Raw genomic sequence first — 16,117 nt, forward strand, 5'->3', positions numbered from 1 at the left:
AATTACTTTCAAAAGATAGGAGAAATGCAGAAGGGAATAGAGGCAGTTATTGCCCTAATGGGAAGGTGCTGTTCCAAATCTCAAAAAAGTTGCCAAAAAGCTATAAGTACTGGGAGTACAAGAGGAGCAACCAAAATATCAAATGAGTTGGTGCACCTTACACCAACAGGACAGGATGAAAAATTTGGGACTTTTTTATTTTGAAAAAGAAAGAGGAAAAACTCAGGACAAAACATTACAGAAGTTTATTAAAAATATGAATGGTATGGAAAGAGTGGGGGGAGAGAGGTTTCCCCATTTCTCATATTAGAAATTGGGGGTCAGCCAATTAAATTGAACAGAAGAAAGTTCAGAACAAATGAAAAGAAGTACTATTTCCTACAGTGTATAATTAACATAGGGAATTCATTGTCAAATAAGGGGATTTAGATGGCTTTTCAGGGCTGGTCCAAGACATTTTTCTGCCTGAGCAGGACAACACAACACCAACACCCCTCCATCTGTGGGCAGGTGCTCAGCAATCTCAGGCCATGCTGCCAAGACAGCAGGAGTGGCACACGCACACACTCAGATTATGCCACCAAGCCAGGCAGTGATGGCAGGGGCATTTCTCGCTCGAGCTGGGACAGCAGGGGAGAAAAGAAAGAAGAGGTACATGCCAGCAGGGCATGAATGGGAAAGAACATTCCAGAGTGTGGTGAGATAGGGTAGTGGCATCAGGCGACAGGAGGACTGGTGGGGTGACACCAGTCATGACAGGAAGTCAGTGCTTGCTGCCCCCTGCGCCTGAGGTGGCCACCTCACCTTGCCCCATGTAAGGGCCACCCTGTGGCTTTTAGAAAATATTAGACATCTGTTTGAAGAGCTATAAATAGGCATAGGTCTTTCAAAAGCTAGTAGCCAATATAACTAAATGGCACTTTTAAAAACATATTTTTATACCGCCCATCTTATTTATTTATTACTTATCTATCTAAACTGCTTTGGAAACTTTTGTTGAACAACTGTATATAAATACTTGTTGTTGTTGTATATCTCTACTGAGGACATCCAACAGGAGAGGTTGCATTTATGCATTTGTAGGCTTTCCTGAGGCATCTGACTGACAAAAAGAATTTGCTAGCCTCGAAGCATCCTTAGTCTGAAGAAGTGGTCCCTCTTCAGTCCATATAGGCTCACAGACAATTTATCTTAGGGCGGCTGCACTAAGATAATTACTAATATACTTTAACAAAATAGAAAATGTCTACAAAGAAGTGCCTCACTGTCAACTCGTTCACAAGCTGTCGGGGTTGGGGGATTCAGTGTTTAAACCCACATTCTTAAAAGTCACGGCAAGTCACAGGCTGCCAGTTGGACATCCCTGGTTTAGATACATAAGTATATCACACTCATACCTTGTCATGGTTCTTAACCCGGCAAGACAATTCCACTTCTAATATTGGGTGACCAGTTCCATCCAGCACTCTTTTACCAACTAATTTGCAGATCACTGGAGGCTTTGATAATTCAGAGAAATAGTTTGCCTTGAAAACAATTATTCCAATTAGTTTTCATAATTTTAAAAGGAGACTTCTATGCCAGATTAGTATTAAATCTTTGCTGTATACCTATTGGCTGAAATATATCAAGCTGTATCAATTAGCAGTTCTTGTATCAATTACTTGGGATCATACAGATTATTGATAAAATCCTCAGGCCACTCTCTTTATATCAATGTTTTATCTGCTTTTTGTGTACAAAACACAATCAAATACTGGTACAACAAATTAAGGAGGGAAGAAGAAAAGGGGTGGGAAAGGTGAGACAAGGGGTGAGGAAAACAGAAAATAAGGCCAGAGGATTATCACAGAATTTGGAAGACCGATTATATATATATATATATATATATATATATATATATATATATATATATACACACACATACATACACACACACACACACATGATTCACAACAATTTATCACCTATAATATTATTCATAAATTCACTTCTAAAAGAATCAACCCACACTTTAATATTGATGCATCCTCCTTGGCTTCCATAGAACACCAAAGAGATTATTCTGAAGTAAATTGATGGAAAATGTCATTTTATCTATTTATTATTTATTTATCTATCTATCTCTCACATTTTTATACCACCCAAAACACAAGTTCTCAGGGCGGTTTACAAAATAAAAACCAATAAAAAGATTAACACATTAAAATTTAAAATGTTAAAACTATTAAAACACAATTAAAACATAGTTAAAATAATATCTAATTAAAAGCCTGGGTGAACAAATGCGTTTTGCCTGCCTTTTTAAAAGTTGTAAGAGATGGGAGGCTCTTATTTCAGCAGGAACTGTGTTCCAAAGCCTCGGGGCAGCAATGGAGAAGACCCGTCCTCGAGTAGCCACCAGACAAGCCAGTGGCAACTTCAGACGAACCTCTCCAGATGATCTCAATGGGTGGTGTAGTTCATATCAAAGAAGACGTTCTCTTAAATACCCAGGGCCCAAGCTGTGTAGGGCTTCATAGGTTATAACCAAAACCTTGTACTCTGCCTGGAAACTTATCGGCAGGCAGTGTAGATCTTTTAAGATAGGAGTGATATGGTCTCTCCGAGATGACCCAGAGACCAATCTGGCTGCCGCATTCTGAACTAACTGCAGTTTCCGGACAAAGGCAGCCCCACATAGAGCGCATTACACTAGTCAAGTCTCAAGGTGATCAGCAGATGTACTAATGTTCTGAGGTCATTTATCTCAAAAAATGGATGCAGCTGGCGTATCAGCCAGAGCTGATGAAAGGCACTTCTGGCCACTGCCTCAACCTGGGACACCAGGGAGAGTTTTGTATCCAGAAGCACCCCCAAACTGCGTATCTGTTTCTTCTGGGGAAGTGTGACCTGATCCAGAACGGAAAGATCAAAATCATTTCTTGAGTTCCAACCCCGCACAAAAAGGATCTCCATCTTATCTGAATTCAGCCTCAGCTTATTACCTCTCATCCAGCCCATCACTGCCTCCAGGCAGGCATTTAGGGAGGTTATGCCTTCTCCTGATGATGCTTACATGGAGAAATAGATCTGGGTGTCATCGGCATACTGATAACAACCTGCACCAAATCTCCTGATGTTCTCTCCCAGCGGTTTCATTCTGAACTATTAATCACTAGTAAACAAAACCAAATGTGACCACAGTCCTCTTTTGGATTGCACCTCTAACACTGATCCTCTAGTTCCTAGCCTGCCATTTGGACCAGCAAAAAAACCAGCTCAGCGACTGACACAATGTTTGTGGCTTGTTTGTGTAAGGCATGCTGCCTGACCTTCAAAATAAAACTTTACAAAACTTTATTAGTGTAACAGATCAGCAAAATAGGACTAGCTCTCTGAGCAGAATGACTCTCTGAGCAGCTGAGGGCACCTGGCCTGCTGTTCCAGCCAGGTCTTTTTGTGGACTGCTGGAGCTTGTTTGTGCCCTGTGCCTATCTGTCTTTTCCCCTTTCTCTGTCCCACCCGTTAGCAGTAACAACTACTGTTTTATTTTAAATAGTACCAGTACCTAGTGACTTAACTGGGTGCTGTGGTTATTTTTCCCCCCTTATCTGCTGGCTCCACACACAGACCCACACACAGTTTTTTATTTTCTCATTGTTTGGGATTGCTGGGTGCCCACCCCATGTGGCCCAGCTACCCAACCCCCAGCTGTCAAGTGCCAGAGTGTGCTGCTTGGCCTGATTGTCTGCAGCTCCTGGTCAGACTCCAGCTGAAGACTGGCGAAAGGAGAAGACTCAGGACTGGTAAGCACCCTTTTAACACATACACACACCCTTGGTTAGTTTAGAGTTCTTGTTTCTTTTGAATAGTGCATAGTTTGGAAAAGGGAATCTTAGAGAGGTACTAGATCTATCAGGAGAGTTGGGAGGGTGACTTAGAGGGGCCACAGAATAATCCCCTTCCCCCCTCCCCTTAGACACGTGATGTATGCGGGGCGCGCGCGGCAGTGTCAGAGATGAGCGCACGCCGCACAGGGTGCATGCGCGCCGCTAGCACTTGTCTCTTTTAAGGCTTTACAAACAACGACGGGGGCAGGGGCGGCAGGGAGGAACTCTGCCGCCCCAAGAAGATTTTTCCATGGACCAGCGCCGGAGGGGGAAGAGAGGTGTGGGGGGGGGGTAAGTACAACCACCACCACCCCACACTTAAAGTAACAGTCCCCCACACATCCGGACCGGTCCGGCGATCTTTCCCATGGCGCCGGAACAAAACTGTGCACACTCCTACCTGACCTGTCTGGTCCAGAAGAGAGAGATCCTTTGGTTGCATCAGAGCCATAAGGAGTGTGGTAGCATAATAATCCCTGCACCCCTCTGGGCCTCTCTCTATCCCTGCTCTTTCCTAAATCCAAAACCTGTATCTATGAAGACTTCTTTCTCTAGTCCACCTAGAGTTCATCTAATTCAAACAGCAAGTTGAATTGCCTCTTTGTAAATTACCTGGTTAATCTCTGTAAATGTATTTTAGTAATAACATTGCCTTAAACAAATCTTCTTTTATTCCTGTACCTAAAATACTTCAATAAATAGATTGTATTCATGAACTTCAATCTCTCTGTTCAGTTCTTTCCATGACCTAAGCTTTGAACAAATTATTTTGAAGGTGGGACTGCTCCATTCAAAATAGCTAATTCCCCCACACAAATCAAAAATGTACGGAGTGTTCTCGCCAATCACTCCAGAGCAGTTCCATTCACACTACCTCACAGGGTTGTTGCGAGAATGGGAAAGTCATGTATGCTCCCCTGAGCTCCTTGATGGAAGGGTGAGATAAAGATACAATTGCTCAGACACTGCTGCTGGATCTTGTGAACATGAGGTAAGCCTCTGTTTGGGGGATCTTTCCTCTGCTTGTCAGCAACCAATATTTTGCAGAAGAAACAAAGCATATGCCTGCAGAATCAACAAGCTCACTAGTACAATGAGTTCATCAACAAGAACACTAGAAATTAATTGTAGATTTTGTTTCCATCTTGTTCCAAGAGTTCTGAATGCATTCTGGAGTGTGTGTGTGTAGAAAGACCATTTCAAATATTTTTCCCCAATTTCCATTACAAATATCCTCCCCCCAAAAAAGTGTGACCTTAACTCTCAGCTACACAAATTAAAACTGGCCCCAACTAATTAAATCAAAATTTCTATTTATAATCTCCATTATATCAAAAATAAATGTTATACAATTCGGAAAAAATAAATTGACAAAATCAATCCTTAATATAAACTCAATTCCCAAATTAGGTAAGAGAGAATCATTCACAAGGATACAAATAATATAAAAAAATCAGTATTCCCATATTGAATGAACAGCATTCATCTCTCAACAAACCAATCTATACTTATTCCTTTCTTCACTCTTTCAGTTTAGTCACAAAGACTAAAACAGAAATGACTAAATTGATCCATAATTTTTAAAAAAACAATGTGGATGTTTTCCTTCCATTTTATCGAGCATTTGTTCATTATTTCCTTCATGTTGATAAATCAACAATATTGACCAAAGGAAAATGCTACCAGCAGGATATATTGCCCAACAATTCCATGACAGAAAATTATTCTCTACAGGTGTCAAAGGAGATAGTTCTGAACTTAATTTTATTCTAGCTTGGTTTTGCACTTTCATTGAGTTGATACAAGACAATATAGGATTGATCTTGAAAATGGAATACACTAAATTTAATCCCATTTCCTCCTGCTCAACATATAATATTTCATTTAGTATAATTCAATCAGAAATATCAGCCAGTTTTGTTGCCTTATTACCACTCTACATTTGGTGGTAGGCTGACTCCTCCTTTTGCAATCCTTTAGTTTCTTTCTTAATTTCCCCCCTTCCATTTTCTAATACTACTCATACTTATTTATTTATTTGATTTCCAAACCACCCTTCCAAAAATGGCTCAGGGAGGTTTACACAGAGAAATAATAAATAAATAAGATGGATCCATGTCCCCAAAGGGATAACACTCTAAAAGGAAACACAAGATAGGCCCCAGCAACAGTCACTGGAGGTACTGTGCTGGGGGTGGATAGGGCCATTTACTCTCCCCCTGCTAAATAAGAGAGAATCACCACATTAAAAGGTGCCTCTTTGCCAAGTTAACATGGTTATCAAAATAATCACAAAATAATACTATATTCATCAACAAAAATTGGATTTTAGAAAGAATATTCACTTCTATCAACAGGATTTTGCCCAACCATGGTAAATTAAGATGGAGGCAATGTTCCAGATCTTTATAGATTCCCTAGTTATCTATGGTGATTTGAAACTATTCAATATCTCAATATTTGTCTGAACCCAGATACCTAAATATTTTACTGAGGTTGATTTTCTTAAAATAGGGAAAAACATTAAAAGCCTATCCACTATTTTGTGATATTAGAGATGTACAATTCAATTCAATCTCAAATCAATTTGATTCTAATCAGGGTTGATTCGGGGGTTCAACGTCAAATCAAATTGCCCACAAAACAGGGAGTCTTCTGGGTTCAGGACAATCATCCACAATTCAACCCAAATAAATTTGACCCACATCTATTTTGGTGATTTGAGCACTTTTCCCAAAGAGTGCTGGTCTACCAACTGGGCTTAATGGGTAGACCAGCCCTCTGCTTTGGACCTGGCTTGTTAGCCCGTCTCAGAGAACTTGTCTACCCAGGAGTCTACCTGGGAGTACTAGCCTACCAATTGGGGTTAGTGGGTAGACCAGTCCTCAGAGGAGGGTTGATGCGCCAGGTCCAAAGCGCAGAGCTAGTCTACTCACCAACCCCAATTGACAGATCAACACTCCCCAGGGGAGCTGGTCTACTGATTGGGATCAGAAGGTGGACAAGCTCTCCACTCCAGATTTAACGAGTCAGCCAGCCCACCTCGGAAGACTGGTCTACTCAGGTAGACCAGTCCTTGGAAGCAGACTGACACGCTAAGTCTGGAGCACGTCAGCCCAGACATAAATTGTGGCTGGGGGTGATGGGAATAGTATTCAACAGCTGGAGGACCAAGTTTACCCACTCCTGAAGAAGAACCACCTCCACTGAGCTCTCCCTCTAGGCAGCACGCAGGGAATAGGCCCTGCTGTGCTGTGAGCCCATTCCCAACCCTTTCCACTGTCCAAAGATATGAGATAAAGGCGAGGCGGGCAAAAGTAGCCTCCTCCTCTTCGCTGCCATTTGCGGCTTTGCGCTGGACTTATGCAGCACGGTGGTTGGCGGGCGGGGCGACCCCCTCTGTGCCCTGAGATGAGTGCCATCAGCCAGGCGACGAAAGAGAGAGAAAAGAAAAGAAAAGAAAAGAAGAGCAGGAAAGCGGAGCCGGATGGGGGTGGGAACAACAGCCATAAGCGCAGCACACTCAGCGGACCTCTAGCAAAGGGAACAGAAAGGCGAGAGAGAGAGCAGCCTCCCGCCATACCCCAAACGCAGGAGAGGAGCTGAGCCCGACCCAGAATCTCAGTCCGCTTCTTTCAATCCACCCAATATTCAAAGACGCCTGCGCAAGAGGTATCCCTTCACTCGAGCCTCCAGCGTTGGCAAAAGGCGCATGCGTGCCATTCAGCGGTCGTAGTACACGGATTTCAACAACATACCAAATGCCCGTAGAAGTCCTCAGGGCGTAGGTAGAACATGGCGTTGAGCACCTCCTCCAGACGCTGAGGCACTTCGTTGCTCCGGTAATACTCCGCAGCCTGGTGTTTGAGATCGGTCATGGTGAACCGCCGCCGCCGCTGCTGCTGCTGTTCACTACCAGCGAGGCTTGCCCAGCGTTCCATGACTTCCTGGACCACAGCCAAGCATTTGTTGCTAGGTGACGAGGGCACGCGCACCTCCCATCCCTGAGAGTTCCGTGTTCTCGCGGAATCTGGCTCCCTGCACGGACCCCTTGAGCCTCTGCCACCTTGTCCCTTCAGGCAGTCTGGGAGGGTGTTCTGCAAAGAGCCTGTCATGCGTTCTTTTCTCACCTCTAGCCTTTCGTTGGCTCCTTCATTCTGTGGTGCACAGCCCATTTTCTCTTAAGTAAACCTGTGGTCATCAGTTGTTTACAAGTAGTTTGGAGCGGGGCCAGTTCCAGGTTATGGGAGGAGGTGGGGTGTCCGCAACAGTCCTTTCCTGGGCTCTCCTATATCCTCTGCCACAGCCGTTCCAGAGTGCCCAGTTCTCCCCACTGTGCTCCCAGAGTGAGAGGGTGAGCGTGCGCAAGAGGCAGCTACTCCTTCCAGGAATACCAGCCTCCTCTTGCACTCTCCGAGCAGCCTTATTGGGGCCAATCCGAGGGTGGAGGGAGCCGCTTCTTCTCTTGTACTCTTCCCTTGAAACAGGGGCGTAGCTAGGTCAGAGGGGGCCATGATCAACCCTCTCCCCGGTGGCCCCTCAAAGTGAGGAGATAATAAAGATAATAGTGGTGGAGCTGGGGGTCCGGTTTCTTTGAGTCCATCTGCCCTGCCTTGAACTTCCCACAGCTGCTTTGATAACTTTTTTAAAAAAGAAAAATGGGTTTATAAGTAATAATAAAAAAAATTTTCTTTCTGATGAGTCCAATCATCTTTGCAAATAGGGAGGGGAAGCAAATGAGTAGCTGTGGTGGCTACTCACCTGCACTCTCTCTCTCTCTCTCTGGCTGGCACAGTGGTGGGGATTGGATTCCATGAGTCCACTGCATCCCAGAGCCCATAGAAGAAGAACAAGCAGGCACAGGTTACATGCTCGCCCACCTGCACTTTTGCTCTGGATGCAGCACTGTGAATTAAATCCAGTGGGCCCAGTCTGGCAGCTTGTGATTTCTCTGGCCAGTGCCATAGGGTACAATTCTCCTTACCACCCAGAGAGAGTAGAGGTGCAAGCAGGCAGAGGCAGTGCTTTCTTTGGACCCAACTCTCTCCACCATTCCCCCAAAGAAGTGAGTGGACAGCCAGGATCAGCCACCCTTTTCTCTTACTCACTCACAAGCACTCTTTTATTTGGGCCACACTAGCAGCGACTTGGTCAAGCTCATCCAATATTCCCCTCCTATGCTACCAAGACAGAGTGAGTCTGGTGCTGTGACCCAATCCTCTTCCACAATCCCACCAAGAATGAGAGGGAAATGTGCAAAAGGAGGCAGTAGTTAGCCAAGCAGCAGCAACCAATTTCTCTTTGTTTGTGCACTCGCCTTGGTCAGTCCTGCTGGGCTATACCCTCTATAGGCCATCCAAAGGAAGAGGGTGAATATGCAGAGGCAGGTGCCTCAAATTTTCTCTCTCTTGTTCACTCACTTATGCTCCCTCTGGGCAGCACAATGTGTCACAAATCCCTACCACTGTGCCTCCCAGTGGGAGAGGGCGAACAGCTGGAAATAATGTTGGCTGTTCTTTGCAAGCACCATTCACTTATCTGCTGTTTGCTGCATCAGCATATGAGGGAGCCCAAACCTTAACAATTAACTGACCAGGAGTTGGTACCTCTCAAAGCACTGTGAACACAGCTACTGCTCAAAGTTGCCCCCACGCAACTGGTGCTGGCCTGGATTAAAGACTCAAAAACATTATCAGGTCATTACAAATGTTGATAGTACTAAAACAAAACAAAACATTTCAATGGAGATTTACAGTTTAAAATAACCACAAGAATAACTTGGTTTGACCTTATTTAAACTAATATACATAGGTGTAACTATAGGGGGGGCACATGCCCTGGGCGCCATCTTCATTGGTCACGTGGGAGGCGCCGCCATGACCCCCGCCGATCCTCAAAAATTTATTATTATTATTTTTTAAAAATTTTAAATACAAATTTTGCCGGCAAGGGATGGGAGCGCGTCGGCGCCCCCTCCCACGAGCGGCCCCTTCCGCTCCCATGGCCCCCCCATTTCTGCTGACCTGGCGGCGGGCACCTTTGCTCACTGGCTGATGTGCTGTGCTTTGGCTCTGAGGCTGCTGACTGTCCATCAGGCGCCACCGCGCCAGCCAGAAAGAGGCCTCTGGCAAGTTGCCAGCCGAGTCTCAGTGTTACGCATGCACGCACAACTCGGCCGGCGGCGTGCCGAGTCGCGCTGCGCATGCGTGCGTCCGCTCGGTTAGCCTGCATGTGGCGCGGTCGCGGAGAACGTTGCCGGACTCGTTGCTGGGGCTGGGCTGCATCAGGCACAGGAGGACACACAGACACCCCCGGCAGAAAGGATCGGCGGGCGGGTGGACTGAACGAGTGTGGGTCGCATTAATTAAAGAAGCTGGTGGTGGTAGGTGTATGTTTTTCCCTGTCATTAATCCCCGATTCCTGTTCTACCACAGCCACTATTTCTTCATTCCTTTATCATTGATTTTTCTCCTCCCCCCCTCCTCGTCGCCTCCGTGTGCTGCTTCTCCTCTGCTCCTCATAAGTCCTGCCTGCACTTACTGCGTGCTAAATATTTTTAAACTTACTGCGTGCTAAAACCTAAGTATAATGTGGTGTGTGTATCATCATTGCATCATAATTCTGTTGTTTGAGATACAGGCCAACGCCATAGGGTTGTTGCTTGTGAGGAAAAACCTAAGTATAATGTAGTATGTTGGGGGGGCGGCGGCAGGGGGGGCGCCATTTCAGTGCTTGCCCCGGGTGCCGTTTTCCCTAGTTACGCCTCTGCTGATATACTAAGCAGGGGTGTAACTATAATAGGGCAAGGGGAGACTGGGGGGCCCACTGCGTTGGGGGGGCACAGAGGCAAGTCACATGACTGACTCCCCCAGCCACACACCTGGCCGGGCTTCCTTCAGTTGTATTCATCCTCTGAAATTGATGTGAGTGTTAAGACCTGGAGCTACCAGAACAGCATGTCTTTCTCCAGTACCATTAAATGACTTGCATCATCCACAATTTACAAAACCTTTAAAAAAATAATGTAGGATGATATTCTATTGTGGCACATAGGAGATATATATAGATATACATATCACTATATATATATATATATATATATATATATATATATATATATATATATATGTTTCACTATGCTTTTTGTTACCACTATTCAGCCTCATTTAAGATTTCTTTACTTCATGAGCTGAGTTTCAGTGAGGGGGAGCATTTTAAAATCTTGCCTCTGGGCCCACTACAACCTTGCTACGCCCCGATACTAAGTGCCTGAAGTAGTAAAGTCCACATGTACTTGAGCATCCAAAAACAACAAACAAACACTCCAGGTTCCAAAAGAGGAGTAGGAATGTGAAACTAGCTAGTTCCCAATATGGAAAGTGTTTGATTACTACACGGTTACACCAGGGTGATTCTTCCTAAAATGTCTCTTTCGCTCTCAAGCAAAGAGGCACCCCAGATCTATACTTGGAAATACACAGCTGTTTACATATCCTCTATAATAAAGCCCTTGAGTGTAATCCCGTGTCCCTGCCCATGTCTTTCTTGGCTGTTCTGGGCATGCGCAGAGTGCATGCCCAGAATGTCCGAGAAAGATACGGCCGCAGGGACACGGGAAGCCATGTTGGGAGCAGGGAAAGACGGGGCAGGGAAAGACGCGGGGCAGGGAAAGGCGGCGGCGGAACCGGCCTGACGGGGGGGAAACGGTGGAAAAGGGACCGGCCTGACTGCGGGGGGGGGGGGATGGTGGAAAAAGGCGGCAGCAGTGGGACCGGCCCGATCAGAGAGAGGAAACAAACGGTGGGGCCAGGATCCGGGCCGAGTGTGGGGAAGGAGGGCAGAAGCGGCTGACTGCTGAGGAGGGCAAAGGCGGCCGAGGAACAGGCTATGGGGAGAGCAGAAGCGGCAGCTGGGGGGCCGGGAGGGCAGAGGGGGTACGAGAGGAGCGGGAGCGGAGGAGGCAGTGGGCCCAGCAGAAAGGAGGAGGGCGCGCTGCAGCCAGAGGAGGCGGAGATTGGCGGCACCAAAGTACTACTAGCGCCCGTTAATTTAACGGGCTTAAAATCACTATAACAATAAATTACAAAGCGTAATGTTTCCATTCAAAACTGGTTAGGTTATTGTTAAAACTTTATAGTGAGTTATCTGTGGTTATCTTTCTTGCACCATGTAACTGAACTTCTGATAGCATACACATTTCCATCTATAAAATGGGGATAACTTTTGTTGCACACAAGAAAGGCTATAGTTATTTATTTGGGTGAAAATATTAATGATGCTTTAAACTGCTTTTATATCTATATCTATAAATTGCACATTACAGAAAGCTTTGGGCATAGTTTGGTTAGAGACGTGTTTGGCCTTTTTATTTTTCAACATAGTGTGTGCTGTTTCTCAAGACTCCACAGAGGTTGGTTATGATCTTTATTGCCAGGAATTTTCCAGTAAGCACCCTTTAGGTTAAAAAAAAAAAAAAGAGTCTTTGAACAACAAAATTGCTGAAGATTACCATCCTGAAAAAGACACAGATTACAGCTTGCAAAATGTCTAACAAGGATAAAGCAACCAAAACCCCTCCTGACTTTACTTCTGTATGTAAAAACCCGTTACTTTTGATGAAAAGAAACATTTCACAATCTAAATGATCACTTTTAGCCTGCAATTTCCCACAAAAAACTTTCACTTTGTTACTTGCTTCATTGGTAATTTTGTTGAGCTAACTGAAAATGGATACACTTAAAATGCTGTTAGCTGTATACTTCCTCAGCTCTAAAATCAATGTGCACCTCCTTCATTGTATGTTCACTTCAGTGGGGTGGGAAGTAATGAAGAAAAATCTTCACTGAATCATTTTCTTTGCCTTTTACAACCTTTATGAAATATCACAGTATCTTTCCAGAGAGTTAATCCCTCCTTGGGTCTCTGCATTCACCAAAGACATTTCTGACTTGGGAAGATATTCCTTAAAGGAAGTGTGATCAGTATACCACTACATCCCACAAATTTGTATTAGAGTAAGGCAAAGTCTCCTGAAAATTCACTTTCAGTTCCATATGTGTTCTGATGCGGTTATGGGTCTTGTTCAGACAAAATGCTAAAAAATATTTTAGCACTGAATTAATAAGCCTGAGATATCCATCGGTTCATGGGCTCCATCCTCCCCTCTCCTTTCCCATACACCAACAGAAATAGATTGAAAGCTTTCTCTTTCAAACCACAGCTCCCCATCCATCGGGGGGTGGGTTTATTAATTAACTATGGGTGGGGTTCACACTTAATATGAAACCTGAGGTTCATGTAACTTCCCTCAGACCATGAGTGCACACTTCCCTCTCCCATCTCTAAGTACAAGCCTACTTCCTTTGTAGGTTAGGATATGCCAAGGTTGGTCATCATGTACAAACCCACCAATTTCAGCATATTGCTTCAGGGCACCTTGGGTTTCCTGAATCAATATGCTGAAATTGGTAACTGGATTACAAATGCTTATATTTTATTAGAATGTTTAATAAAATTAAATATGTAATTGTTTAGTTAGAATGTCAGTTGTGTTGGAAGTGAAGGACTCTGCGCTGTCTCATGTCTCATTGACAGAGGGGGACAGATTAGTGAGTGAGAGGGCTAGAGGGGTCAAGACATTGGTCATCCCTTCTCTCTACTGCTCTGACACTATCTCTTTGATATGTAAATTGCTACTCTCAAGGACTTCCTTCCTTCCACTTCCTCTTCCCTTTCTTCTCCCTTGCAACACCCACGCTCCTCTGTCCCTGCACCATGTGTGCAGAGATGCAGAAACCATCCCTCTGCATCCAACTAGCTAGATAGATTAGAGATCCTATCTCTCCACTTGACTATCTAGAATGGAATTCACCAATAAAGACTCCTTATATTGATTTGAAACTATGAACTGGCTCCAAGTTTATTTTACTCTCAGCATACACACATGCCTAGGCAGACTCTGCTGTGTTGTGCCTCAGTGCACTCTGCTGTAATAGAAGGGTATCTCTTACCAGAGAGAATTCTCAACAAGTTGCCGAGCCAAACAGGTTTCAATACCTTCAAGTCCATTTCTTGAAATAGTTAAATCTGCAACTACTTGATATGCTTGTCAAGTCTTGGGGCGAGTTCACAAAACTCCTTTGTGTATACTGAAGATCATGTTGAGTTTGATGTACATTGCAGGGCATGTGGTGATGGAGCCATCTGATTACTTCTCCATGTACCTAGCTACTTCACCATCTACCATATGATGAGCTAAGGGATTCCGCTCCCCCACCCCCCACCATGTTTTCATCATGAATAGTCTAGAGATATGACAAAGCAATCCTGAATCTACTTTATATGCTTGTGAAGTCTCAGTGTCAATTTATAAAATCCCTTTCAGAAGGATCTTCCACAGTGGTACCATTTCAGATGTCTGTTGTGGGAGAAAGACATTTCAAGAAGAAGGGGGAAATTTCTCAGCCATTTTAAAGATTGCTCTTGAATATATTCAAGATTAAATTTCAGGAAATGTATTTTTAAAATGCGTTTTAAAAAGTGTATTCTAAGAGCACTTATTACTATTTATACGTTGGAATGACTATGCCCATGTTAATAGGCAATTCGTTATTTAAACAAAGGGATTCACATCTTTGGCATGCATACATAGTACACAGGCAGATTGAATTCTTTATATTATTATGATAATCAATATGTGAAACCAGTATGCTGTCCACAACTATAGGTACTCCTGTCCTGGAGGGAAGGGTGTATAATCCTAATTGGCACCTATAGTTATAATTAAGATCAAATAGAGCACTATCCTGCTCTGGACATAATTATTATTACTGCATTGTTTCAATGGAAAGTGCATTCTGATGAGCAGGCCAGTTTATTAAAAGCAGAGTATTGATGCACATAATTTACACATGTGGTTCCTGACAAGGGAGTGGAAGGCTGCTTACAAAGAAGGCTGGATGGGGGTATGCAAAGGGAAATGGAGGAAACATGTCCTAATTTCTGCCCTATACTTTGCCTCCTGTGTCCGTAGCTTATTAATGGGTCTGTATTTATATCCACATTGATGAGTATAGGTTTTTTTGGCTCCCCCTTGGGTCACATGGTTAAAAGGGCATGCATACACACACACACTGCCGCCTCAGTTGCGTAATATTTGGTTTATTCGCACGTATACAGGTTTAGCATTGAATGAATTTGGAAAATAGCAGATCATTCTCAAACCCTCCCCCCCCCAAAAAAAAACCCAGGTTACATCTGAGAGCTCAAACTCTGCATTTTAAGATGCCTCTGTGGTCTGCTGGCTCTTGAATCTTCTGGGCTCTTAAAAAAATTCTCTCAGTCCGCTGTGCTAGAAACTGCCTGTGGTTTATTTCACTGTCTCACACATATCATCAGGAAAGGGAGATAAGGCCAGGGGATGAAGTAACTGTACACTTTCCCCATGAACCTGTGCTATGAGGTGGGAGAAAAAATCCCAGTGCTGGCTGCAGAAGTGCATGTAGGTCATTTTGGAGCCTGGACCTAAAGGCTTTTGGAGCCCCCTGCCCCACGCGCTGCAAGTTAAGCATCATTTTTTGCATATAGGTCCTTGAGGGCACAAACCACACCAAGACAGATTAAAGATGATGGGGGGGGGCAGGGGATGTGGAGGCCCTGGACTATACCCCCAAAGTCCAGAGATAAGAGCACTTCTGGGTGGCTGCTTGCAGTTTCCTTCTTTCACAGACCAAAACAGGCATACATCTCAAGGGAGGGATGGAGGGGGACAGTATAATGTCACCTTCAACTCCTCTCTGCAATGTACTCCTGTATGGGGTACGTACAGGATTGCTAATACTGTCCCTATAGAGCTGCGAGCACACAAAACTACAGGATCCTGCAAGGTGAATGAAGGAACGTTTATTAATGCAGGAATGATTTCACAGAAATATGAAGCAGATCATAGAAGCAGACCTCTGGCCTAGATCTGTATCATGTCATAAGCTTGGAGTCCTGTACCAGACAAGCTTGCTGCCTAGCCACAATTTTTCAGTCCCCCACTGTTAGCACTGTAAACTGTATCAATCAAGGCTGAGGCCTTGTCTTAACTAGACTTGTTCACATGACAATTTGTGGGGTGGGTAGAAGGGCAGGAGCTCTCCTATCTCATGACTCCCAGTCATCTCATGACTCCTATCTCATGACTCCCAGCTCTCCTATCTCATGACTCCCTTTGCAAACCCAGACCAACGATGCAGTGGCTA

General features: G+C 44.4%; 1 protein-coding gene across 4 annotated transcripts in view; it reads right to left on the minus strand.

Annotated features, from left to right (window-relative positions):
- Positions 1-8,193, minus strand: part of ENO4 (enolase 4) — a 39,017-nt gene extending 30,824 nt beyond the window's left edge. For 2 of the 4 annotated variants that reach the window (XM_053305436.1, XM_053305434.1), the window contains exons 1-2: positions 7,631-8,187; positions 1,398-1,526 (exon numbers count right to left, since the gene is read on the minus strand). In XM_053305436.1, the coding sequence (XP_053161411.1) occupies positions 1,398-1,526; positions 7,631-8,047 (546 nt within the window). In that variant the 5' untranslated portion in view covers positions 8,048-8,187. Of the gene's footprint in view, positions 1-1,397; positions 1,527-7,630 lie in introns of all 4 variants that reach the window. The other 2 variants (XM_053305435.1, XM_053305437.1) reach the window with 2 other exon arrangements.
- Positions 8,194-16,117: the final 7,924 nt, after the last annotated feature.

This window comes from Hemicordylus capensis, chromosome 3, assembly GCF_027244095.1.
Source record: "Hemicordylus capensis ecotype Gifberg chromosome 3, rHemCap1.1.pri, whole genome shotgun sequence".
NCBI lineage: Eukaryota > Metazoa > Chordata > Lepidosauria > Squamata > Cordylidae > Hemicordylus > Hemicordylus capensis.